Source organism: Cheilinus undulatus, linkage group 1, assembly GCF_018320785.1.
Source record: "Cheilinus undulatus linkage group 1, ASM1832078v1, whole genome shotgun sequence".
NCBI classification, from domain to species: Eukaryota; Metazoa; Chordata; class Actinopteri; order Labriformes; family Labridae; genus Cheilinus; species Cheilinus undulatus.
Window position 1 is genome coordinate 58,809,449 of NC_054865.1, and position 27,849 is coordinate 58,837,297.

A 27,849-nucleotide genomic window follows, 5' to 3' on the forward strand; every position below is an offset into this window, starting at 1 on the left:
AGCTGATGTTTGACATGTAAACTGCTGATTTTAGACATGAAAACAGCTGATTTGAGACATGAAAACAGCTAATTTTAGACATGAAAACAGCTGATTTTAGACATGAAAACGGCTGATTTTAGACATGTAAACTGCTGATTTTAGACATGAAAACAGCTGATTTTAGACATGAAAACAGCTGATTTGAGACATGAAAACAGCTAATTTTAGACATGAAAACAGCTGATTTGAGACATGAAAACAGCTGATTTGAGACATGTAAACAGCTGATTTTAGATATTTTAACAACTGATTTTAGACATGTAAACAGCTGATTTTAGAAATGTAAACAGCTGATTTTAGATATTTTAACAACTGATTTTAGACATGTAAACAGCTGAGTTTAGACATGAAAACAGCTGATTTGAGACATGTAAACTGCTGATGTTAGACATGTAAACAGCTGATTTAAGACATGAAAACAGCTGATTTGAGACATGTAAACAGCTGATTTTAGATATTTTAACAACTGATTTTTAGACATGTAAACAGCTGATTTGAGACATGTAAACAGCTGATTTTAGATATTTTAACAACTGATTTTAGACATGTAAACAGCTGATTTGAGACATGAAAACAGCTGATTTTAGAAATGTAAACAGCTGATTTTAGACATGAAAACAGCTGATTTGAGAGATGTAAACAGCTGATTTGAGACATGTAAACTGCTGATTTTAGATATTTTAACAACTGATTTTAGACATGTAAACAGCTGATGTTAGACATGTAAACAGCTGACTTTAGACATGTAAACAGCTGATTTTAGATATTTTAACAACTGATTTTAGACATGTAAACAGCTGATTTAAGACATGAAAACAGCTGATTTGAGACATGTAAACAGCTGATTTTAGACATGTAAACAGCTGATTTTAGACATGTAAACAGCTGATGTTAGACATGTAAACAGCTGATTTTAGAAATGTAAACAGCTGATTTTAGACATGTAAACAGCTGATTTTAGAAATGTAAACAGCTGATTTGAGACATGTAAACAGCTGATTTTAGACATGTAAACAGCTGATTTTAGACATGAAAACAGCTGATTTGAGACATGAAAACAGCTGATTTTAGACATGTAAACTGCTGATTTTAGACATGAAAACAGCTGATTTTAGACATGAAAACAGCTGATTTGAGACATGAAAACAGCTGATTTTAGACATGAAAACAGCTGATTTGAGACATGTAAACAGCTGATTTTAGATATTTTAACAACTGATTTTAGACATGTAAACAGCTGATTTTAGAAATGTAAACAGCTGATTTTAGACATGAAAACAGCTGATTTGAGACATGAAAACAGCTGATTTGAGACATGTAAACTGGTGATGTTAGACATGTAAACAGCTGATTTTAGACATGAAAACAGCTGATTTGAGACATGTAAACAGCTGGTTTGAGACATGTAAACAGCTGATTTGAGACATGTAAACAGCTGGTTTGAGACATGTAAACAGCTGACTTTAGACATGTAAACAGCTGATTTTAGATATTTTAACAACTGATTTTAGACATGTAAACAGCTGATTTTAGAAATGTAAACAGCTGATTTGAGACATGTAAACAGCTGACTTTAGACATGTAAACAGCTGATTTTAGATATTTTAACAACTGATTTTAGACATGTAAACAGCTGATTTTAGAAATGTAAACAGCTGATTTGAGACATGTAAACAGCTGATTTTAGACATGTAAACAGCTGATTTAAGACATGAGAACAGCTGATTTGAGACATGTAAACAGCTGATTTTAGACATGTAAACAGCTGATTTTAGACATGTAAACAGCTGATGTTAGACATGTAAACTGCTGATTTTAGACATGAAAACAGCTGATTTTAGACATGAAAACAGCTGATTTGAGACATGAAAACGGCTGATTTTAGACATGTAAACTGCTGATTTTAGACATGTAAACAGCTGGTTTTAGACATGAAAATAGCTGATTTGAGACATGTAAACAGCTGATTTTAGATATTTTAACAACTGATTTTAGACATGTAAACAGCTGATTTAAGACATGAAAACAGCTGATTTGAGACATGTAAACAGCTGATTTTAGACATGTAAACAGCTGATTTTAGACATGTAAACAGCTGATGTTAGACATGTAAACAGCTGATTTTAGAAATGTAAACAGCTGATTTTAGATATTTTAACAACTGATTTTAGACATGTAAACAGCTGATTTAAGACATGAAAACAGCTGATTTGAGACATGTAAACAGCTGATTTTAGACATGTAAACAGCTGATTTTAGACATGTAAACAGCTGATGTTAGACATGTAAACTGCTGATTTTAGACATGAAAACAGCTGATTTGAGACATGAAAACAGCTAATTTTAGACATGAAAACAGCTGATTTTAGACATGAAAACAGCTAATTTTAGACATGAAAACAGCTGATTTGAGACATGGAAACGGCTGATTTTAGACATGTAAACAGCTGATTTTAGATATTTTAACAACTGATTTTAGACATGTAAACAGCTGATTTTAGAAATGTAAACAGCTGATTTTAGATATTTTAACAACTGATTTTAGACATGTAAACAGCTGATTTTAGATATTTTAACAACTGATTTTAGACATGTAAACAGCTGATTTAAGACATGTAAACAGCTGATTTGAGACATGTAAACAGCTGATTTTAGACATGTAAACAGCTGATTTTAGACATGTAAACAGCTGATGTTAGACATGTAAACTGCTGATTTTAGACATGAAAACAGCTGATTTGAGACATGAAAACAGCTGATTTGAGACATGAAAACAGCTGATTTGAGACATGTAAACAGCTGATTTTAGATATTTTAACAACTGATTTTAGACATGTAAACAGCTGATTTTAGAAATGTAAACAGCTGATTTTAGATATTTTAACAACTGATTTTAGACATGTAAACAGCTGAGTTTAGACATGAAAACAGCTGATTTGAGACATGTAAACTGCTGATGTTAGACATGTAAACAGCTGATTTAAGACATGAAAACAGCTGATTTGAGACATGTAAACAGCTGATTTTAGATATTTTAACAACTGATTTTTAGACATGTAAACAGCTGATTTGAGACATGTAAACAGCTGATTTTAGATATTTTAACAACTGATTTTAGACATGTAAACAGCTGATTTGAGACATGAAAACAGCTGATTTTAGAAATGTAAACAGCTGATTTTAGACATGAAAACAGCTGATTTGAGACATGTAAACTGCTGATTTTAGATATTTTAACAACTGATTTTAGACATGTAAACAGCTGATGTTAGACATGTAAACAGCTGACTTTAGACATGTAAACAGCTGATTTTAGATATTTTAACAACTGATTTTAGACATGTAAACAGCTGATTTGAGACATGTAAACAGCTGATTTTAGAAATATAAACAGCTGATTTTAGACATGTAAACAGCTGATTTTAGACATGTAAACAGCTGATTTTAGACATGTAAACAGCTGATGTTAGACATGTAAACTGCTGATTTTAGACATGAAAACAGCTGATTTTAGACATGAAAACAGCTGATTTGAGACATGAAAACAGCTGATTTTAGACATGTAAACTGCTGATTTTAGACATGAAAACAGCTGATTTTAGACATGAAAACAGCTGATTTGAGACATGAAAACAGCTGATTTGAGACATGAAAACGGCTGATTTTAGACATGAAAACAGCTGATTTGAGACATGTAAACAGCTGATTTTAGATATTTTAACAACTGATTTTAGACATGTAAACAGCTGATTTTAGAAATGTAAACAGCTGATTTTAGACATGAAAACAGCTGATTTGAGACATGAAAACAGCTGATTTTAGACATGTAAACAGCTGATTTTAGACATGTAAACAGCTGATTTTAGACATGAAAACAGCTGATTTGAGACATGTAAACAGCTGATTTTAGATATTTTAACAACTGATTTTAGACATGTAAACAGCTGATTTTAGACATGTAAACAGCTGATTTTAGATATTTTAACAACTGATTTTAGACATGTAAACAGCTGAGTTTAGACATGTAAACAGCTGATTTGAGACATGTAAACTGCTGATTTTAGACATGTAAACAGCTGACTTTAGACATGTAAACAGCTGATTTTAGATATTTTAACAACTGATTTAAGACATGTAAACAGCTGACTTTAGACATGTAAACAGCTGATTTTAGATATTTTAACAACTGATTTAAGACATGTAAACAGCTGATTTGAGACATGAAAACAGCTGATTTTAGAAATGTAAACAGCTGATTTTAGACATGAAAACAGCTGATTTGAGAGATGTAAACAGCTGATTTGAGACATGTAAACTGCTGATTTTAGATATTTTAACAACTGATTTTAGACATGTAAACAGCTGATTTTAGATATTTTAACAACTGATTTAAGACATGTAAACAGCTGATTTGAGACATGTAAACAGCTGGTTTGAGACATGTAAACAGCTGACTTTAGACATGTAAACAGCTGATTTTAGAAATGTAAACAGCTGATTTTAGACATGTAAACAGCTGATTTGAGACATGTAAACAGCTGATTTGAGACATGTAAACAGCTGATTTTAGACATGTAAACAGCTGATTTTAGATATTTTAACAACTGATTTTAGACATGTAAACAGCTGATTTGAGACATGTAAACAGCTGATTTTAGACATGTAAACAGCTGATTTAAGACATGAAAACAGCTGATTTGAGACATGTAAACAGCTGATTTTAGACATGTAAACAGCTGATTTGAGACATGAAAACAGCTGATTTTAGAAATGTAAACAGCTGATTTTAGACATGAAAACAGCTGATTTGAGAGATGTAAACAGCTGATTTGAGACATGTAAACTGCTGATTTTAGATATTTTAACAACTGATTTTAGACATGTAAACAGCTGATTTTAGATATTTTGACAGCTGATTTAAGACATGTAAACAGCTGATTTTAGACATTTAAACACCTGATTTTAGACATGAAAACAGCTGATTTTAGAAATGTAAACAGCTGTTTTTAGACATGAAAACAGCTGACTTTAGACATGTAAACAGCTGATTTTAGATATTTTAACAACTGATTTTAGACATGTAAACAGCTGATTTTAGAAATGTAAACAGCTGATTTTAGACATGTAAACAGCTGATTTTAGAAATGTAAACAGCTGATTTGAGACATGTAAACAGCTGATTTTAGACATGTAAACAGCTGATTTAAGACATGTAAACAGATGATTTGAGACATGTAAACAGCTGATTTTAGATATTTTAACAACTGATTTAAGACATGTAAACAGCTGATTTGAGACATGTAAACAGCTGGTTTGAGACATGAAAACAGCTGATTTGAGACATGTAAACTGCTGATTTTAGATATTTTAACAACTGATTTTAGACATGTAAACAGCTGATGTTAGACATGTAAACAGCTGATTTTAGACATGTAAACAGCTGATTTTAGATATTTTAACAACTGATTTTAGACATGTAAACAGCTGATTTGAGACATGTAAACAGCTGGTTTGAGACATGTAAACAGCTGACTTTAGACATGTAAACAGCTGATTTTAGATATTTTAACAACTGATTTTAGACATGTAAACAGCTGATTTTAGAAATGTAAACAGCTGATTTTAGACATGTAAACAGCTGATTTTAGACATGTAAACAGCTGATTTTAGACATGAAAACAGCTGATTTTAGACATGTAAACAGCTGATTTTAGACATGTAAACAGCTGATTTTAGACATGTAAACAGCTGATTTTAGACATGTAAACAGCTGATTTTAGACATGTAAACAGCTGATTTTAGACATGTAAACAGCTGATTTGAGACATGTAAACAGCTGATTTTAGACATGTAAACAGCTGATTTTAGACATGTAAACAGCTGATTTTAGACATGTAAACAGCTGATTTGAGACATGTAAACAGCTGATTTGAGACATGTAAACAGCTGATTTTAGACATGAAAACAGCTGATTTGAGACATGTAAACAGCTGATTTTAGATATTTTAACAACTGATTTTAGACATGTAAACAGCTGATGTTAGACATGTAAACAGCTGATTTGAGACATGTAAACAGCTGGTTTGAGACATGTAAACAGCTGACTTTAGACATGTAAACAGCTGATTTTAGATATTTTAACAACTGATTTTAGACATGTAAACAGCTGATTTGAGACATGTAAACTGCTGATTTTAGATATTTTAACAACTGATTTTAGACATGTAAACAGCTGATGTTAGACATGTAAACAGCTGACTTTAGACATGTAAACAGCTGATTTTAGATATTTTAACAACTGATTTAAGACATGTAAACAGCTGATTTGAGACATGTAAACAGCTGGTTTGAGACATGTAAACAGCTGACTTTAGACATGTAAACAGCTGATTTTAGATATTTTAACAACTGATTTTAGACATGTAAACAGCTGATTTTAGAAATGTAAACAGCTGATTTTAGACATGTAAACAGCTGATTTTAGAAATATAAACAGCTGATTTTAGACATGTAAACAGCTGATTTTAGACATGTAAACAGCTGATTTTAGACATGTAAACAGCTGATGTTAGACATGTAAACTGCTGATTTTAGACATGAAAACAGCTGATTTTAGACATGAAAACAGCTGATTTGAGACATGAAAACAGCTGATTTTAGACATGTAAACTGCTGATTTTAGACATGAAAACAGCTGATTTTAGACATGAAAACAGCTGATTTGAGACATGAAAACAGCTGATTTGAGACATGAAAACGGCTGATTTTAGACATGAAAACAGCTGATTTGAGACATGTAAACAGCTGATTTTAGATATTTTAACAACTGATTTTAGACATGTAAACAGCTGATTTTAGAAATGTAAACAGCTGATTTTAGACATGAAAACAGCTGATTTGAGACATGAAAACAGCTGATTTGAGACATGTAAACTGCTGATGTTAGACATGTAAACAGCTGATTTTAGACATGAAAACAGCTGATTTGAGACATGTAAACAGCTGATTTTAGATATTTTAACAACTGATTTTAGACATGTAAACAGCTGATTTTAGAAATGTAAACAGCTGATTTTAGATATTTTAACAACTGATTTTAGACATGTAAACAGCTGAGTTTAGACATGAAAACAGCTGATTTGAGACATGTAAACTGCTGATGTTAGACATGTAAACAGCTGATTTAAGACATGAAAACAGCTGATTTTAGATATTTTAACAACTGATTTTTAGACATGTAAACAGCTGATTTGAGACATGTAAACAGCTGATTTTAGATATTTTAACAACTGATTTTAGACATGTAAACAGCTGATTTGAGACATGAAAACAGCTGATTTTAGAAATGTAAACAGCTGATTTTAGACATGAAAACAGCTGATTTGAGAGATGTAAACAGCTGATTTGAGACATGTAAACTGCTGATTTTAGATATTTTAACAACTGATTTTAGACATGTAAACAGCTGATTTTAGATATTTTAACAACTGATTTAAGACATGTAAACAGCTGATTTGAGACATGTAAACAGCTGGTTTGAGACATGTAAACAGCTGATTTTAGACATGTAAACAGCTGATTTTAGATATTTTAACAACTGATTTAAGACATGTAAACAGCTGATTTGAGACATGTAAACAGCTGGTTTGAGACATGTAAACAGCTGACTTTAGACATGTAAACAGCTGATTTTAGATATTTTAACAACTGATTTTAGACATGTAAACAGCTGATTTTAGAAATGTAAACAGCTGATTTTAGACATGTAAACAGCTGATTTAAGACATGAAAACAGCTGATTTGAGACATGTAAACAGCTGATTTTAGACATGTAAACAGCTGATTTGAGACATGAAAACAGCTGATTTTAGAAATGTAAACAGCTGATTTTAGACATGAAAACAGCTGATTTGAGAGATGTAAACAGCTGATTTGAGACATGTAAACTGCTGATTTTAGATATTTTAACAACTGATTTTAGACATGTAAACAGCTGATGTTAGACATGTAAACAGCTGACTTTAGACATGTAAACAGCTGATTTTAGATATTTTAACAACTGATTTAAGACATGTAAACAGCTGATTTGAGACATGTAAACAGCTGGTTTGAGACATGTAAACAGCTGACTTTAGACATGTAAACAGCTGATTTTAGATATTTTAACAACTGATTTTAGACATGTAAACAGCTGATTTTAGAAATGTAAACAGCTGATTTTAGACATGTAAACAGCTGATTTTAGAAATGTAAACAGCTGATTTGAGACATGTAAACAGCTGATTTTAGACATGTAAACAGCTGATTTAAGACATGAAAACAGCTGATTTGAGACATGTAAACAGCTGATTTTAGATATTTTAACAACTGATTTAAGACATGTAAACAGCTGATTTGAGACATGTAAACAGCTGGTTTGAGACATGTAAACAGCTGACTTTAGACATGTAAACAGCTGATTTTAGATATTTTAACAACTGATTTTAGACATGTAAACAGCTGATTTTAGAAATGTAAACAGCTGATTTTAGACATGTAAACAGCTGATTTTAGATATTTTAACAACTGATTTAAGACATGTAAACAGCTGATTTGAGACATGTAAACAGCTGGTTTGAGACATGTAAACAGCTGACTTTAGACATGTAAACAGCTGATTTTAGATATTTTAACAACTGATTTTAGACATGTAAACAGCTGATTTTAGAAATGTAAACAGCTGATTTTAGACATGTAAACAGCTGATTTTAGAAATGTAAACAGCTGATTTTAGACATGTAAACAGCTGATTTTAGACATGAAAACAGCTGATTTTAGACATGTAAACAGCTGATGTTAGACATGTAAACTGCTGATTTTAGACATGAAAACAGCTGATTTTAGACATGAAAACAGCTGATTTGAGACATGAAAACAGCTGATTTTAGACATGTAAACTGCTGATTTTAGACATGAAAACAGCTGATTTTAGACATGAAAACAGCTGATTTGAGACATGAAAACAGCTGATTTGAGACATGAAAACGGCTGATTTTAGACATGAAAACAGCTGATTTGAGACATGTAAACAGCTGATTTTAGATATTTTAACAACTGATTTTAGACATGTAAACAGCTGATTTTAGAAATGTAAACAGCTGATTTTAGACATGTAAACAGCTGATTTGAGACATGTAAACAGCTGATTTGAGACATGTAAACAGCTGATTTTAGACATGTAAACAGCTGATTTAAGACATGAAAACAGCTGATTTGAGACATGTAAACAGCTGATTTTAGACATGTAAACAGCTGATTTTAGACATGTAAACAGCTGATGTTAGACATGTAAACAGCTGATTTTAGACATGTAAACAGCTGATTTTAGACATGTAAACAGCTGATGTTAGACATGTAAACTGCTGATTTTAGACATGAAAACAGCTGATTTTAGACATGAAAACGGCTGATTTTAGACATGTAAACTGCTGATTTTAGACATGAAAACAGCTGATTTTAGACATGAAAACAGCTGATTTGAGACATGAAAACGGCTGATTTTAGACATGAAAACGGCTGATTTTAGACATGAAAACAGCTGATTTTAGACATGAAAACAGCTGATTTGAGACATGTAAACTGCTGATGTTAGACATGAAAACAGCTGATTTGAGACATGAAAACAGCTGATTTGAGACATGTAAACTGCTGATGTTAGACATGTAAACAGCTGATTTTAGACATGTAAACAGCTGATTTTAGATATTTTAACAACTGATTTTAGACATGTAAACAGCTGATTTAAGAAATGAAAACAGCTGATTTGAGACATGTAAACAGCTGATTTTAGACATGTAAACAGCTGATGTTAGACATGTAAACTGCTGATTTGAGACATGTAAACAGCTGATTTGAGACATGAAAACAGCTAATTTTAGACATGAAAACAGCTGATTTTAGACATGAAAACAGCTGATTTGAGACATGAAAACAGCTGATTTTAGACATGAAAACAGCTGATTTGAGACATGAAAACAGCTAATTTTAGACATGAAAACAGCTAATTTTAGACATGAAAACAGCTGATTTGAGACATGAAAACGGCTGATTTTAGACATGTAAACAGCTGATTTTAGATATTTTAACAACTGATTTTAGACATGTAAACAGCTGATTTGAGACATGAAAACGGCTGATTTTAGACGTGTAAACTGCTGATTTTAGACATGAAAACAGCTGATTTTAGACATGTAAAAAGCTGGTTTTAGACATTGAAAGAGAATCAGGACAGGATTCTGACATGTTCCGGTCTCAGTTGATCCTCATCAGCAGCGTGTTGTCCTACATTTGGCTGTCTAGCTCCTCCTGCACTGACCTGGAGCTGCTGTGGATCTGAACACACCAGCATGCAGCATGGCGGCTGTAATGTGTGTGATGTGGCGGGCAGGGCGGGTCGTTGGGTCAATATTTGTTTAGGAAACAGAGCCGTGTGTACACTGCAGTAACTGTAGTATGCTGAGGAATACTCTCCCTGGGTTTAACCCCATCTACACCTCGATGAGAGGAACTAAAGTTCATCTGTGAGGCTTTATTCTAGACAGCTTAAAGGAAGGGCCTACAGAGGAAGGGAGTATACGACTGACTGTAGATGTCTCATCCATGCCCGTAGATATAATCACATAGATGCTGTCTACTAGGGCATGATTTTAGAGAGGTAGATCTTGTCCTCGGCTTCTTCCTGTCTGCAGTAATCCCTGTACTCTCGCCTCCTCTCCTGTCCAGGACCTGCAGACTCGGCCCCGTTGGAGCAATGTTGGACACGCTGTATGAGTGGTTCTGGTGGGACCGAATCTGGCTGCCTGTGAACCTGACGTGGGCCGACCTGGAGGACAGGGACGGTCGAGTCTACGCCAAAGCGTCACATCTCTACATCACCGTTCCCTACGCCCTCGCCTTCCTGCTCATCAGATTTATCTTTGAGAGGTGAGGCCCCTGCTTTTAAAGGCACTTTTAACAGCTTTTCTCCCTCATTCTGTGAAACTCATCACTGAAACCAAAACAACGGTTTACTGTTTAGTAAATAATCCTCATGGAGGACAGCTTTAATTTATCAGGGTCCTTAATTTAAAAGAAGTGAGCTTTATGGGCAGACATGCACCTCTCCTGAGTATTTATTTTTTTCTGCTTTTATTTTGAGACTTAAACCTTTTCCTCGTTTAATACCTTAAATTAAAAAAAAAAAAAAAAAAAGTTTACTTTGAAGAGCAGGTAGAGCTGGACATCTAATTCATCTAGATTAGTGCCCTTTCAAAATAAAATACACAATGCCACTGTGGCGGTAGAGTTGGCGGTTGTAGTTAAACATTTAAAAGTCAACAGCAGGCCTGAGGCATGACGTGTTTTTAATATTTAACCAGTTATCTTTAACGTACTGAGACCACAGAGAGAGATAGAGGACAATGGAGACCAGTTAGTCCCAGAGTAATGGTCCCAGTCAGATAAAAGTACAATATTTATATTTATATAAGGCATCATTACCTAACTTTAACAACAGAGACCAGATAACGCTGCAGCAGCCTGACTGTGAGAACATACAGCTCTGTTTTCATCAGTGAGGCTCAGAGGGACCAAACATCACACCATCACTGCCATTAAATCATTTAATGACCCTTCTGGACCCTGATCCATTCTGACTTTAAACCTGTTTCAGGTGGATTGCCACACCTTTAGCTGAGTCTGCTGGAATCAAACAGAGAGTGAACCTGAGGGTGGAGCACATCCCTGTCCTGGAGCTCTACTACACCTGTCAGAGCAGAAACCCCGCCCAGGTAAACACACACAGGTGTAGCTGAGTCTGAGATATGAACTTTAAAAAGAAGGAGCACTCTCCACCTTCTTATTTTCAAAAATAATCCTATCTGCAGAGTAAACGTTCACAAGAACATGAAAATGTGAACTCTTTGTTCAGCAGCCGTCCGTCCTTCACTGTGATGATGAACCCGCTCACCCAGACACCAAGGAAGGGCTAGACAGGAACTCACACCATCTCTGTTCCTCTGAAGGGCTGTTACATTTTCAAAGATCTCCACCAACACAAAAAAAGTCCCAGACCACCACCATAGGCTTTAGAGATGACATCATCTCTTAAAGGAACAGGACGGAATGTTTTATAGGCTTTAAAGGATGACATCATCTCTTAAAGGAACAGAACGGAATGTTTTATAGGCTTTAAAGGATGACATCATCTTTTAAAGGAACAGGATGGAATGTTTTATAGGCTTTAAAGGATGACATCATCTCTTAAAGGAACAGGATGGAATGTTTTATAGGCTTTAAAGGATGACATCATCTCTTAAAGGAACAGGACGGAATGTTTTATAGGCTTTAAAGGATGACATCATCTTTTAAAGGAACAGGATGGAATGTTTTATAGGCTTTAAAGGATGACATCATCTCTTAAAGGAACAGGACGGAATGTTTTATAGGCTTTAAAGGATGACATCATCTCTTAAAGGAACAGGACGGAATGTTTTATAGGCTTTAGAGGATGACATCATCTCTTAAAGGAACAGGATGGAATGTTTTATAGGCTTTAGAGATGACATCATCTCTTAAAGGAACAGGACGGAATGTTTTATAGGCTTTAGAGGATGACATCATCTCTTAAAGGCAGAGGATGGAATGTTTTATAGGCTTTAAAGGATGACATCATCTCTTCAAGGCAGAGGACAGAATGTTTTTCAGCCCCAAATTTGTCAAATAGAAGGCATATATTTACAACACATTTCTAGAAGTTTGCAAGAAGGTACAGTTAACATGAGGGATAAATAGTTTGTAAATTTGTATTGTGAAAATGATAGATGGATAAAGTATGCTTAACATGTGATAACTAACAGACTATTGTGTGTTTTGATCTGTAGATAAATAGGAAGTCCAATTAGCATGTTAGCACCAGCACAAGGCTGTGGAAATTAAAGTTCTGTGTAGTCTTTATTCAGACTTGACTTTGGACCCCCATAGGAGCCACTGGCCCCAGTTAGCATGGTCAACCAGAGGATGGTCCAGTAAAGACTAGCTGGAAGGAGGAATAACGCCACCTAGTGTAGCAGAGGTGTAAGTACATGGATTCTCCATCTGTGCCTGTACACAGGGACAGCAGTCCCGTTAACTTCCTGACTGAGCCGGTACTGTAGTTCCACCTGTGCACGTAAACTCACCGACTGTGTTTGTGTGTTCCCTCCCTGGCAGGTGGACATTGACGGGCTGTCTAAGAAGAGCAGTTTATCGGTCCGTCAGGTGGAGCGATGGTTCAGGAGGAGACGAGCTCAGGACCGACCAGGAGTCCTGAAGAAGTTCAGAGAGGCCAGGTGAGTCTGAAGAGGATTATCATGATCTTCACCTCATAAACATGGTGAGCTTAAACGTCCTGAAACCTCAGACTAGTGATCAGACAGCTGAGGATTCTAAAAGAAGGCCATAGACTGACATTTTCCAGGGATTTTCAGGGTTTCATGTTTGAGTAAGCTCCAGTTTCTCCTCTTCTTTCTGTAGTTGGAGGTTTGTTTTCTACCTGCTAGCGTTCCTCGGAGGACTAGCTGCTCTCTATGATGTAAGTGTTTCTTTATTTTCAACCACCAGAAAATCAGGGATGAGAACCCTAAATATAATCCCATGGAAAAAGTAAACATAATCCCATATCAGCTGTAAATATAATCCCATATCAGCTGTAAAAATAATCCCATATCAGCTGTAAATATAATCCCATATCAGCTGTAAAAATAATCCCATATCAGCTGTAAATATAATCCCATATCAGCTGTAAATATAATCCCATATCAGCTGTAAATATAATCCCATATCAGCTGTAAAAATAATCCCATATCAGCTGTAAATATAATCCCATATCAGCTGTAAATATAATCCCATATCAGCTGTAAATATAATCCCATATCAGCTGTAAATATAATCCCATATCAGCTGTAAATATAATCCCATATCAACTGTAAATATAATCCCATATCAGCTGTAAATATAATCCCGTATCAGCCGTAAATATAATCCCATATCAGCTGTAAATATAATCCCATATCAGCTGTAAATATAATCCCATATCAGCTGTAAATATAATCCCATATCAGCTGTAAATATAATCCTGTATCAGCCGTAAATATAATCCCATATCAGCTGTAAATATAATCCCATATCAGCTGTAAATATAATCCCATATCAGCTGTAAATATAATCCCATTTCAGCTGTAAATATAATCCTATATCAGCTGTAAATATAATCCCATTTCAGCTGTAAATATAATCCTATATCAGCTGTAAATATAATCCCATATCAGCTGTAAATATAATCCCATTTCAGCTGTAAATATAATCCTATATCAGCTGTAAATATAATCCCATATCAGCTGTAAATATAATCCCATATCAGCTGTAAATATAATCCCATATCAGCTGTAAATATAATCCCATATCAGCTGTAAATATAATCCCATTTCAGCTGTAAATATAATCCCATTTCAGCTGTAAATATAATCCTATATCAGCTGTAAATATAATCCCATATCAGCTGTAAATATAATCCCATTTCAGCTGTAAATATAATCCTATATCAGCTGTAAATATAATCCCATATCAGCTGTAAATATAATCCCATATCAGCTGTAAATATAATCCCATATCAGCTGTAAATATAATCCCATATCAGCTGTAAATATAATCCCATATCAGCTGTAAATATAATCCTATATCAGCTGTAAATATAATCCTGGTTCAGAGCTGATATTGATGGTTTTATTTTCTGTGTTTTCTGGGGTATCCTCGCCCTCCTGTCTCTATAGTAGAAAACAGATGAATGACCCCTGATTCCATCAGAGGTGTTACAGGCTCATACTGTTTTAAATCATAATCTCTGAATTGCTCCAGATTTAAGGGTTAGTGTCTCATTACTGCTGAAGAAATGGTGGAAAATGGCGGTGAGGAATAAGGTGGAGTTGTTAACGTGGTTTTTCTCGTTAAACAGAAAGAATGGTTCTATGACACCAGGGAGGTCTGGACTGGATTTCCAAAACAGGTTTGTCTTTCTTCTTTCCTCTCTGGGTTTGTAATATATGTGCTTAAAGATACTTATTTTGGGGGCTTTTGTTCCTTTATTCATAGAAGAGGAGAGTTGATAGAGTCTGAAACAGGGATGAGAGAGAGGGAGAGAGACAGGCGGGAAAGCGGACACAAGCTGGACCTGAACCTGGGCCACCCGGGGACCTAGGGAGCACCTTAGACCACTAGGCCATCTGTGCCCCAGCACTTTGGTTTACTTCAGAAATCTGAACAAATTTAGTTCATCAATGATCTGGTGGGAACATTCGTTTAATTCAGCTTATCAAATATGAGGAACAACTGTGTGCACGTTAGGCACATTTTGTCCTCTGTGGGCTTCATGTTTGTTTGTTTGTTTGTTTGTTTGCATAAAAGTACAGTAAACATGAATGATTGAGATTTACATGCCTTTACTGTTAATGTAATATTTCAGAGAATTTGATCACGTATTTAACGGCCATCTGGACAGCAGCCATGACGGTGTTTGGAGAGGACAGAACCTTTCAAAATAAAACTCAGTGGGCAATCGAAACAAACATTCTCTCCGTCACATTCATTATCGGCCAATCAGAGCACCTGAACAGGTGACGTAGGACGGCCTGGTCAGGGCTTCAGTGAGTCCCTGTTCTGCATTTCCTTCAGCAGCGTCTAACTGTCCCTCACACACCTGAGAGGAAGAAGAGTCTCAGTGATCGAAGAAGACAGAGCTGCTGGGAAAGAGTCACGCTTCTCAAAGTCCTGAGGAAGCTCAGCTGGTTTAGCACAGATCTACGGTGGCGTTCATCTAAAGTGGTTTAGAAATCCTAGAGGGAGCTGACGTCTGCAGGAGAACAATAGAAGCTGTAGAATCTTCTAGACAAAGAAATCAGGACAAAAGCTCAGCCTGGAGGGACGAACCTGAGACTCAGGATCACATCACCTCAGAGGAACAACCTCTAAAAGGCCAAAAGGCCCTCTACTAGAAGAACCTCACTGATAAATAACATGTCTGCTGCATAGATGTTAGAGAGGAGGATTTTACTACAACATTTAAAAACATCTTTGTTTCTCTGCTCATCTGTATTCATCCACATAAATCTCTGTCTCTGTTTAACCCTTCATACCACTGTTGGTGTGACTCTGTTCATCCATAAATGTCTGTTTATCTCCCTCTGTCTCTGTTGTCCTCATGCATGTCTCTGTCTGTCTCTGTTGTCCTCATGCATGTCTCTGTCTGTCTCTGTTGTTCTCATGCATGTCCCTGTCTGTCCCTGTTGTTCTCATGCATGTCTCTGTCTGTCTCTGTTGTTCTCATGCATGTCTCTGTCTGTCTCTGTTGTTCTCATGCATGTCTCTGTCTGTCTCTGTTGTTCTCATGCATGTCTCTGTCTGTCTCTGTTGTTCTCATGCATGTCTCTGTCTGTCTCTGTTGTTCTCATACATGTCCCTGTTGTTCTCATGCATGTTCTCATGTCTGTCTCTGTTGTTCTCATGCATGTCTCTGTCTGTCTCTGTTGTTCTCATGCATGTCTCTGTCTGTCTCTGTTGTTCTCATGCATGTCTCTGTCTGTCTCTGTTGTTCTCATGCATGTCTCTGTCTGTCCCTGTTGTTCTCATGCATGTCTCTGTCTGTCTCTGTTGTTCTCATGCATGTCCCTGTTGTTCTCATGCATGTTCTCATGTCTGTCTCTGTTGTTCTCATGCATGTCTCTGTCTGTCTCTGTTGTTCTCATGCATGTCTCTGTCTGTCTCTGTTGTCCTCATGCATGTCTCTGTCTGTCCCTGTTGTTCTCATGCATGTTTCTGTCTGTCCCTGTTGTTCTCATGCGTCTCTCTCTCTGTCTCCAGTCCATGCTGCCATCCCAGTACTGGTATTACATCCTGGAGATGAGTTTCTACGGCTCTCTGCTCTTCAGCGTGGCCTTCGACGTCAAGAGAAAGGTGAGAGCTGTTTTTATGTGGTAACCCTAACAGCTAAAACTACAAACTTTGGTTTAAATTGCAGTAATGTTTGTTCAACTTCTCACCAGAATGAAACCTCCCCGAGTTTCTGGCGGGCGCTGCCATCTTGTGGCGGCTGTTGTAACTGCAGTGTCAGCTCTGCTGCCTGCCGACTGTGACAGCAGTGAGGATTGTTGGGTTCTAACACCATGCCTGTTTCAGACCAGGAACTGTCTCTGCTGTCTCAGTCCGGTCTTCATGGTTTAGCTCCATAAGTCATGTGACCTGTTCAATTCTACTGATGAGGAAATTAAACGTGTCTCTGTCATTTTGCTCTGTTTTGTGTTTCAGGACTTTAAGGAGCAGATCGTCCACCACCTGGCCACGCTCATCCTCTTATCCTTCTCCTGGTGTGTGAACTACATCAGAGTGGGGACTCTGGTCATGCTGGTCCATGATGCCTCTGACGTTTTACTGGAGGTCAGTCACCGTCACGCGGCGCCTCTGTGTAAACTGTCATAATCGTCTTTTAGCCTTAGCGTGCTGTTTATTCTGATAACAGAGGGATGTTCGCTCTAATATCAGTAAAACAGAGACTTCAACCCTCAATGATAACATCAGTGATAACTCTCCTAAATATCTGGTCTAACATTCTTTTCTCTCTTTAGTCTGCTAAATTATTTAACTATGCTAAATGGGAGCAGACGTGCCAGGCTCTCTTCGTGGTGTTCGCCGTGGTCTTCATGGTGACCCGACTCGTCATCTTCCCTTTCTGGTAGGTTCTAGAATAATGTTACTCAACTCTGCTCAACCAAAGAGCCAGATAGTTGAAAAATACCTTTGCCAGAGCCACAATCTAAGTGGTGAAGCAAAAACAGCTTGAAGTAAAATAATAATGAGCTAAAGGCGGCAAAAATGGTCGAAAAGCAACAAAAATGGGTGAAATGGGGAGGAAAATGTGGAAAAAGGGAAGGAGACACAAAATGAGTTATAGGTGACGTAAAATGGTCCGAAAGTGGCAAAAAATGAGTGAAAAGTGACTAAAATGGGCGAAAAGCAGTCAAGAGTGGCAAAAATGGGCAAAAAATAGGAAACAAGTGGTCGTTTGTAGTAAAAGGGAGCTGAAATGGGTGAAAAGTGGTGAAAATGGGCAAAAATGGGATATAGTGGCAAAAAAGGGCAAAAACTAGGAAAAAGTGGTATTTAATGACAAAAGGGAGCTTAAATGGGTGAAAATGGGAGAAGAAATGGTGAAAATGCGCAAAAATGGGATAAATATGTCAAAATGGGTAAAAAGTAGGAAAAAGGTGTGTTTAATGGGAAAAGGCAGCTTAAATTGGTGAAAAGTGGCAAAAAATAGTGAAAAGAGGGCAAAAAAGCTTCCCTTTGTTGAGGTTTTCTGGGGGAATAATATTTAAGATGAAGATATGAAAGAGCCACATGTGGGTCCAGAGCCACAGGTTGAGTATCACTGTTCTAGAATAAGGTCTCCATCATCCTCTGTCAGTGATGTTGACCTCCATCAGGTCCTCTCACACCAACGCTGTCTCAGCCTTTTAACACTCCAGTTTAACAGAGAGGACGGTCTTTGACCTTCTCTGTCTGGTCCTGTGGTTCCAGGCTCATCCACTGTACCTGGGTCTACCCGGTCCACCATTACCCCGCCTTCTTCGGCTACTACTTCTTCAACGTCATGCTGGTGGTCCTCCTCTGTCTGCACGTCTTCTGGGCCTACCTCATCCTCCGTATGATCAGGAAGTTCATGTTCGGCACAGTAAGTCTGCTGAGGACAGACGCCTCCATGTTTGTTGGGGGGGGTTAGGATAGTCCGCCTCCTTAGAGCTCTACCTCCTTAGATCAGTGGTTCCCAACCATTTCAGCCCGCGACCCCCAAACTAAAGGTGCTAGAGACCAGGGACCCCCACTGGACCTGAAGGTGGCTCTTCAGCCTTTTTCTTAGAAAACTTTAGGGGGGTTTGGGTAATTTCCATCATTTTCATGGAATTTTGGAGAATGTTTCTTGAAAATGTCCAGAAGTTGCCAAGAAATTGAAGGGGGAATTTTGTTTAATATTTGGGGAATTTGCATGGTATTTTGGGAAATTTTTTATTGGAATTGTCAGGCTTTATGAGGAATTTTCCCTGAAAGATTTGAGGACTATCTAAAGAAATATTTGGGTACTTTAAAAATATGTTTAAGAATTTTTTAAGACATTTTTTTGAATTATGGAATTTTGGGGGGTTTTGGAAAAGAACATTTCCAAGAAATTCCCGTTTCACGACAAGACTTATATTTTAACTTATCAGGCCTTATTTATCCCAAATAAGTGGGAGAAAATAAAAATGCTCTCCAAACAAAGGCTCGGGTCTCAGGAGGACATGATGGGTAAAAAAATTCCTAAAATTAGTGAATAATTGCAAAAAATGGTTGAAAAGATGCTGAATTAGGATTTTTAAAGAACATAAATGGGTTAAAAGTGGCAAAAATTAGATAAAAGGGGCCAAAAAATAAGCAAAAATGGATTAAATTGGCAAGAATGGGCACAAAAAGTGGTAAAAGTAGATTAAAAAGTGGCTGAAATTGATTTAAAGTGCAAAAATTGAGGGAAATTAGCTGGACTGGGATGAAAAATTGATATAAACGGGCAAAAATGGTATAACTGTGGTCAAAATGGGCAAAAAGGGGTTAATAGTGGCAATATTGAGGCAAAAGTGGCAAGAACTGGTTTAGAAGGGACCAAAACAGGCAGAAAACAGTGGTGGAAAGGGTTTAAAATGGACAGTAATGGGTTTAAGTGGCAAAAATGTGCTAAAATTGGCAAATTTGGTATTAAAAAGTGATTAAAAATGGTTAAAATTTGGTTAAATTGGTGTGAAGTGGCAACAGTGTAATTTAAAAATATTCTTAGTTGTTTTTTTAAGGCATCTGGAGACCCCCTCTCAGTGTCTCGCGACCCCCAATTGGGTCCCGACCCCAAGGTTGAGAACCACTGCCTTAGAGCTCTAGCATGTCAAACCTCAGAGTGACTTCACTCACATGACTCTGATCATGGCAGTAAATGTGTTTTTTTATTCCAGCTGACCAGAGATGAGAGGAGCGACTGTGAGGAGGAAGAGGAAGAGGAGAGCCTCACATCAGAGGATGGCGGCGAGGAGGAGGAGCACAGGCTGGGTAACGGACGGGCCGTGGATGAGAAGGAGGATAAAAACGGCTGCTTTGGGTCTTTATCTCCTCCAGAGAACATCTGCTGGTCTAAGACCGTGTACTGACTCCTTCAGGCGTGGAGATCGGGGACGTGGTCGCTCCCACAGCGGACCACATGAGCCCGTTTTTTACACGCCGTTTCTCTCCGCTACTACTACTTCCTTCTACATTTCTGTCCTCATACATTTCAGGGTAAACTCACCGTGAAGATTTAACCGCAGAAGAACTCATGAAGGTCAAGACCACCAGGGACACCCAGAGCTCCGCTCCGTCCTAGAAGAGCGGCGATTCACCTCACCGACGTTTTTATTCCTCTGGCTCCACAGCAGACGGTTCTTTAATCTGAGCGTGTTTTCTCATTGGACAGAGATGTGAACGCAGACCAGAGCAGGAGGAATCCTGCAGACAGTCTGACTCAGCAGGTGGAGGAATGAATGTTCTATGAGCAGAGGATGGAGTGTTGGTGAAGCTGGGGGTGTTGGGGGCGTGTGGGGCACTAAGGATTCTTCGTGTGGTCCAGTGTGCCCCAACCCGGGGCTGGAGAGGGGGGAAGGGCAGCCAGAGTTAAGCGCCATACGTGTCTACACACATCTCTTTAGCCGGGGCCCTTTCACACCTGGAAACACGCCGGAGACTGCTGGAGGGTTCCAGGTCCTTGGGACGTCCACAGCAGGACCAGGGACTCGTGCCAACCCTCCTAGCTGCCTGAGCGGTGCCGTAGGCCGTGCTTACTCTGCCCTAAAGGCGTGGACTTGGTTATTTTTTTAGATCTGGATCATTCTGCCACATCCCTGCTAGTACTGACAGTCATCCAGAGCCTTAGCGGGGTTGTGTCGATCCTCCTTCCTGTCTGATGGCGCCCTCAGACTGCTCACCCCTCACATCTACCACTTTCTGCCTTTTTGGTCCAAATGTGCCTAAAAGCTCTGCTCAGTCCTCTTCATTTATTTGTTTTAATTTATCGTCTGTTTCACTTCATTTCAGAGAAACTTTTCACTTTCTACACTTTTTCATCTTTAATTTCTCCTCATTTCAAATTCTTTTGGTTTTTTTTTGCATTTGATAACTTGACCTGAAAAGGATTGACAGTGATTTTTGTTTTTAAACTCCTGCAGAAGTTTGGATGAAAATTTAAAGTCTGACTTCTAAATGATGGAGCTTTGCTGATTCAGCATTTAAATGTGTTGATGGTTCAAACTTTTGAACTCGGTGCTCTGACTCTGATGTGAACGCTGTATTTCTAAACTTTAGATGTTTGTATCATTTCATGGGTTCATTCAGGACAGTTTCCATCCATTTGTGCTGCTTGTCCCATTCAGGGTCAAAGGTCGACTCGAGCTGGTCCCAGCTGTTCCTTCAGTCCTCTATTTTCCCGATCGTAATGATGCTTATGGTGATATAAGTCAGTGGTCCTCAAAGTGTGAGGCGGGCCACCCCTGGGGGGCGCCACAGAGCTTCAGGGGAGGCCGGAACCATAAGCCTGAAAAAAGGCGATTTTTCTTTGCTAACCTCTGCTGTGCATGAAGCTACAAGGATAAACTTACAGTTACTACGCCACAGAGCAGTGTCACTCTACCAAAGACACAAATGACTGAAAATACCTTTGCAAGAGCCACAATCTAAGAGGAAAAAGAGGCAAAAACAGCTGGAAGTAGCAATAAAAACAGGTTAAAGGTGGCAAAATGGTCAAAAAGCAGCAAAAAAAGAAAAAAAAAAAAAAAGTGAAATTTGGGAGAAAGAGTGAGAAAATGGTCAGAAAGCAGCAGAAATTTGTGAGAATGACAAAAAAATTAGTGGAAAGAGACTTACATGGGCAAAAAGCAGTCAAGAGTGACAAAAATGGGCAAACAAGAAGAAACAAGTGGTATGTAATGGCAAAGGGTTTAAATAGGATAAAAGTGGCAAAAATTTGAGGGAAAAAAAAGCCAAAAAATGGGATAAAAGTTTCAAAAAGATGTTGCAAAAATTAGCAAAAAATTTGGAAAAAAAAGGGATATAAAATGGTGAAAGGTAGCTTAAATGGGAAAAAGGTGAAAAAGGGCAAAAAATGGGATAAAACTGGAAAAAAATGGGCCCAAAAAAATCTGATAAAGGGTTTTCAATGGCATTCTAACTGAATAAGAGGGAAAGGCAGATGTTTAAGGACATTTGAAACCAAAATATCCAAAATATATGAATGTTAAAAATGTTTAAAGACTAGACATCAATGTTTGAAATGTTTTTTTTTTTAAATTGAATGATTTTTGTGGGTGGGGGTCCACTGGATGGATCAGTTCCTCTTAGGGGGGGCTCGCTCTCACACACTTTGAACAGCCCTGATATAGGTGATGCTTCTTCATCGCCTCCAGGCGTTTCGGTCCTTCAGGTCGGTTTCTGGGGTAAAGGCCTTCATCACCGTTCTGACGTTAAACTGGAGCATCCGTACATCCCTACTCAGACATCTGCCTCAGTCCCATCTGAGTGCAGCGCTTTGATTTGTAAAGAAGTATTTTTGCAGCGTTTTTTACTGCTTTACGGCACGGTGCGTTCACTGACCACATCTGTGACCTGGAAGTATTCCACACCAGGAAGGACAGAGCCTTTCAAAATAAAACTCAGAGGGTGATTGGGTGGATGTTCTGATGTTCCACAGTAAACTCCACCAGCTCATCTCCAGTCGTGGTTGTTCAACGTCAGTTAGCACCGCCTCACCTGTGGCTCCGCCTCTTTCTCCTTTGATGCTGATTGGTCCAATCATTCTCTGGCCAGGAACAAGCCAATCATATTGGAGCTTTGAGAGACAGTAGCTCCTGATGACAGACATGAGTGCGGACCGTCCAGCGGTTTTTTAGGACTGAATGTTTCAGCTTCATTCAGACGTGAATCTGAAATCTCGTAGAAACAGAAGAACATCGTCGCCGTACGGTGGTAGCGGTCTCTGATGACTGTCCTCTGACTGGAATGTTCCATCGTTCTTCTTCAGCGCGGTTGGAGGTTAACGTCGTGGTTTCTGTGGGTTTACTCCTGAAGGGAACATCAGACTCCGCCCTCGCTCTCAGACGTCCCGGTTAAACTCCACGTTTATATTTCTACTACAGTTCTTACTTGAAATCATTTCTGTGCTCTCAGATGGAGACAGTCCCTGTAAACACCCGTCCTCATCATTTCTTTGAGGTGAAAAATGTTTTGTTTTGAAAGTCTGTGAATCATCAGTGCAGTTCTGTTAGATATCCTGATGTTTTTATATTTTATTTTGTGTTCCTGCTCCAGCTGAGCTCAGATTTTAGTTTCAGTTTTTTATATTTGGTTTATTAGACCTTAAACAGAGGAAGTTCATTTCTAGTGGTCATTCATGTTAAAACATTTCAAAATAAAACTTCCTCCTGGAGGCCAGAAACATGAAGGTTGTAAGATTTTAAATTCTCACCAATAAAAGCATTTTGTGCTCGTTTTGGAGTTTTTGTATTTCACCATGAAATCACACTTTACTCAGCAGAAGGAATTATCAGAGCTGGAACTCACATTTCTCTACTGGAGGAGTGAAAGGTTTCATGTACCAAATAGATGCAGAAATGAGCTGACACAGTAGTAGCTCAAAAGTTCTCTTGGTCCTTTACTTTCAAAACTGGGTAGATAACAAAAAGGCAGTCTGGTGAAACAATCCAACTCAAATACATAAGCCAAGGTTAACTAAGGAGATCCAAAAACTAACATATGGCTGGAGGGCAAAGAATTTACTAAGATAACAGAGATAATCGAGCAACTGAGGAGGGGAAACAAAGGAGTAAATATAGTGGCCGGCTAACGAGCTGATTAAAGGCAGGTGAGTACTGAGAGCAGCTGCTGGTAATCAGGGAGCTGAGACACACCTGACGGCAGGCACTGAAATGACAGGATATGTTAGATTTCAAAATAAAACAGGAAATGCAAAAAACTACTGAAAGAAATGCAATCCAACTGGATGTTACAAGGAGGTTTTTTCATCTACTTTTACTTTTTTAAAGAATCTTTGAATTCAGTTTTTTACTTAATTCCCTGAAAAATGAGCTGAGTAAGAATTTCCTCTTTAAGTTAAATTTCAGTGAAGTATTGAGTCAAAGACTGATAAAAAAGAACATCCTTTATAAAATCACTTTTCTTTGAGAGTTTTTAACCCTTCTGCCCTCCTCTGGTATTTTTGGTCATTTTCCTCAACTTTTTTTTTTTTAAATTTGTGATCATTTTATCAGTTTTACAGCTTGTGGCATGAATTTTTACAGGAACTTTTCTTTCTAGTTACATTTTTGAAATCCAACATGTTTTACTCTTAAATGTCATTCAGACTCTCTCAGTGAATTTTCTACCCTCTGGACACCTTCAAGGCCAAAAATGTACACGTACAAAAAAAACTGCCATTAAATCAGCATACGTCAATATTTTTTTTCTACTTTTTTTCCATAAATCTCTTTAACAACTTCAGACCTGCTCAAAACTACCAAACATTCAATCATTTTCAAGATTTTAACCCTTTAAATGCCAGTTTGATTATTCAAAATATTTTATATTTTACTACAAAAACAAACAAACAAACAAACAAACAAACAAACAACCAACCAAACAAAACGAAACAAAAAAACAAAGAGTGTATTATTTCCCATATAATGAACAGTAGAAAGATGGGGCTCTGGTGCTGATGAGAGTCTTGGATGGGTCAAAGATTAGCAACAAAATTGATTTCATTGCCCTTGTATTTTTGTTTTTATAATATTTCATAATATAACGGCAAAAATAGAAGAATGTGGTGCATGGTCCTACAATGAGTAAACGGTTGAATCTGCTGGAATACGGTAAAAATATCAAATTTCACTAGACTTCTTCACATTGAAATGCTGACATTAAAGAATGCATGATTTTATACTGCAGTGACAGTGAGATTAAAAAACCTGGTTTTAATGGAAGTCAATGGAGGCATTTTAGCCTCCAAGGTGTCCAGAGGGTATTTCTGACATTATGTAAAAAATATTAATGCAATCAGATCAATTTTGTTGCTAACCTTTGACCCCATCCAAGACTCTCATCAGCACCAAAGCCCCATCTTTATACTATTTATTTTATGGAAAATAATTCACTTTTTGTGTTTCTTGTAGTGAAAAATAAAATATTTCAAATAATCAAACTGGCATTTAAAGGGTTAAAATCTTGAAAATTATTCAAAGTTTGTTAGATTTCAGCAGGTGAAGTTGTTTAAGAGATTTATGAAAAAAAGTAGAAAAAAATATTGATGTGTGCTGATTTAATGACAGTTTTCAGTACGTGTACATTTTTGCCTTGAAGGTGTAAAGAGGGTAACAGATTAGAGGAGGGCACAGGGTTAAACATGTGGTCAGGCTGGCATTTGAAGGGTTAAAGTCCTCTAAGAAGTCGAGTATTTGGTCGTTTTGATCAGATCTGAAGTTGAAGCCGTCTGGGAGGTTGGGGGTTCAAGTCCTGGGTAGCCAGAGTCGACCTCCACACATGTTGTGTCGCCCCAGAGTCAGCCAAGGTCAGCCAAGGTCAGCCAAGGTCAGCCAAGGTCAAGCTCAACGGCATCTTTTTGTCCGGGCTTTGTCATCCCTGGTAATACACCCCAAAGGACATCCATAGCAGGACCAGGGACTCATGACGACCCTACTACCTGCCCTGACCCTAGGCTGTTGGTCCCCAACCTTGAGTCCGTGACCCCCCCAGGGGGTTGGGAAACATTAGGCCACGCCTACTCACTACATCCACCCCTTACTCCACTCTGAAGGTCATTATTTTCCCATGCTCCTGGTAATATGCAAGGACATTCAGAGCATGACCCGGGTTGTGTGGATCCTCCTTCCCCCACGATGGCGCCCCCTGGTGGCCGACTCGCCACATCTACCCCTCCTTCTTTTGGTCTGAACATCCCTCCGTTCTGCTCAGTACTGTATAGTTATGTAAAGTTAAGATAATGTAATTTAACATTACTCTTTTGTTTTAGAAAATACAAATGTATGACTAATGTATATGTTTATACAAATATATATCACTGCTTACACATCTATACTGTTATTAAAGAACATAAACTCATTTTGATCATTTGATCCATCAGATCTTTAAATCAGTGACTGGTTTATGTAAATACATCATGCATTTATATCTACATTTATTTTAGTTTTGAATAGACATGACTAACATAACACCAGTTGTATTTATGTAGTTCTCATTCTACTGTGTATTTGTGTGAATGATCCACCAGGGGGCAGCAGACCACCTCGTCTCATCAAACATGAAGAGGATCAATAATGAGACTTTTACTGAAATTTAATGAACAGATGAGGAGAGAAAATGATGAAGATTCACTTTGAAAGTTATGAAATTTCTTCAACAAATAATTAATTATATAATTACTGTTTAATTTACTGTAAAATAATTTAAGAAACATATTATGAACTACAGAAAATAAAGGGTATTTGAAGGGTTTTATTTCCCTTTGTTTCATTCATTTCACAGTAATGTAGAGTATATTTATTTACAAGATAAAAGTGCTAAAAGTTTGAATAACTAAACCCAGACATTCAGCATAAACTAACAGAGTTTTCACCTATAAAGAATGGAATTAAATGAGAGATCATGGAGCTGATGTTTGGGTTCCAGCTGATCTCTTCTCCTTCATCAAACTCAGAGTTAACAGGGCTAAAATGTTCCACATCCAACAGAGTTTATAGAAAAAGACTCAAAAATACAACCGTAGAAATCCGATGACACCAACTCTGCCTTTCTAAAACCTTTTCAACGTTAATTTCTTCACCAGAGAATCACAGACGAACAAATATAAAGACGTTTAGTTTAGACGATCTGATAACTAACTGAGGCTGTGGACCCTTAATGATGACACAGGAACAGGAACTCTGAACATGGTCTGAAGAGGACCATCTCAGGACTCTGAAGTCCACATGTCCACTAGAGGGCGCTCAGCACACGACCATCAGACCGGAGACCAGAGAACAGATGAGTGAGACCAACATGACAATGGCAGGTTAACCATTAAAGGTAGGTGTTACAGGGGGCCTCATGCTCCAGGGGCCCCATGCTCCAGGGGCCTCCACCTCCAGGGGCCTCATTCTCTAGGATCCTCATGCTCCAGGATATCTGTGGTCCATGGGCCTCATGCTCCAGGGGCCGTTAAATGTTGTTAAATTGTTGAATTTTGTCTGGGAAGGACACTGACTGAGTCTGAGCCCTTCAAAAAAAGCTCCAAACAGCTTCATATCTCTCTCCATCCCATCTCTCTCTGTCCCATCACTCTCCATCCCATCTCTCTCCATCCCATCTCTCCCTGTCCCATCTCTCTCCATCCCATCTCTCTCTGTCCCATCACTCTCTGACCCATCTCTCTCTGTCCCATCTCTCCATCCCATCTCTCTCCGTCCCATCTCTCTCTGTCCCATCTCTCTCTGTCCCATCTCTCTCCATCCCATCTCTCTCTGTCCCATCTCTCTCCATCCCATCTCTCTCCATCCCATCTCTCTCTGTCCCATCTCTCTCCATCCCATCTCTCTCCATCCCATCTCTCTCTGTCCCATCTCTCTCTGTCCCATCTCTCTCTGTCCCATCTCTCTCCATCCCATCTCTCCCTGT

At 37.9% G+C, this 27,849-nt stretch overlaps 1 protein-coding gene across 1 annotated transcript in view; it reads left to right on the forward strand.

Annotated features, from left to right (window-relative positions):
- Positions 1-21,953, forward strand: part of cers3a (ceramide synthase 3a) — a 32,891-nt gene extending 10,938 nt beyond the window's left edge. The window contains exons 2-11 of the mRNA XM_041788929.1: positions 10,804-11,004; positions 11,732-11,849; positions 13,270-13,388; positions 13,573-13,630; positions 15,050-15,100; positions 16,951-17,043; positions 17,395-17,523; positions 17,712-17,818; positions 18,664-18,817; positions 20,121-21,953. Coding sequence (XP_041644863.1) covers positions 10,832-11,004; positions 11,732-11,849; positions 13,270-13,388; positions 13,573-13,630; positions 15,050-15,100; positions 16,951-17,043; positions 17,395-17,523; positions 17,712-17,818; positions 18,664-18,817; positions 20,121-20,312 — 1,194 coding nt within the window. The 5' untranslated portion in view covers positions 10,804-10,831 and the 3' untranslated portion in view covers positions 20,313-21,953. The remainder of the gene's footprint in view (positions 1-10,803; positions 11,005-11,731; positions 11,850-13,269; positions 13,389-13,572; positions 13,631-15,049; positions 15,101-16,950; positions 17,044-17,394; positions 17,524-17,711; positions 17,819-18,663; positions 18,818-20,120) is intronic.
- The last annotated feature ends 5,896 nt before the right edge of the window (positions 21,954-27,849 follow it).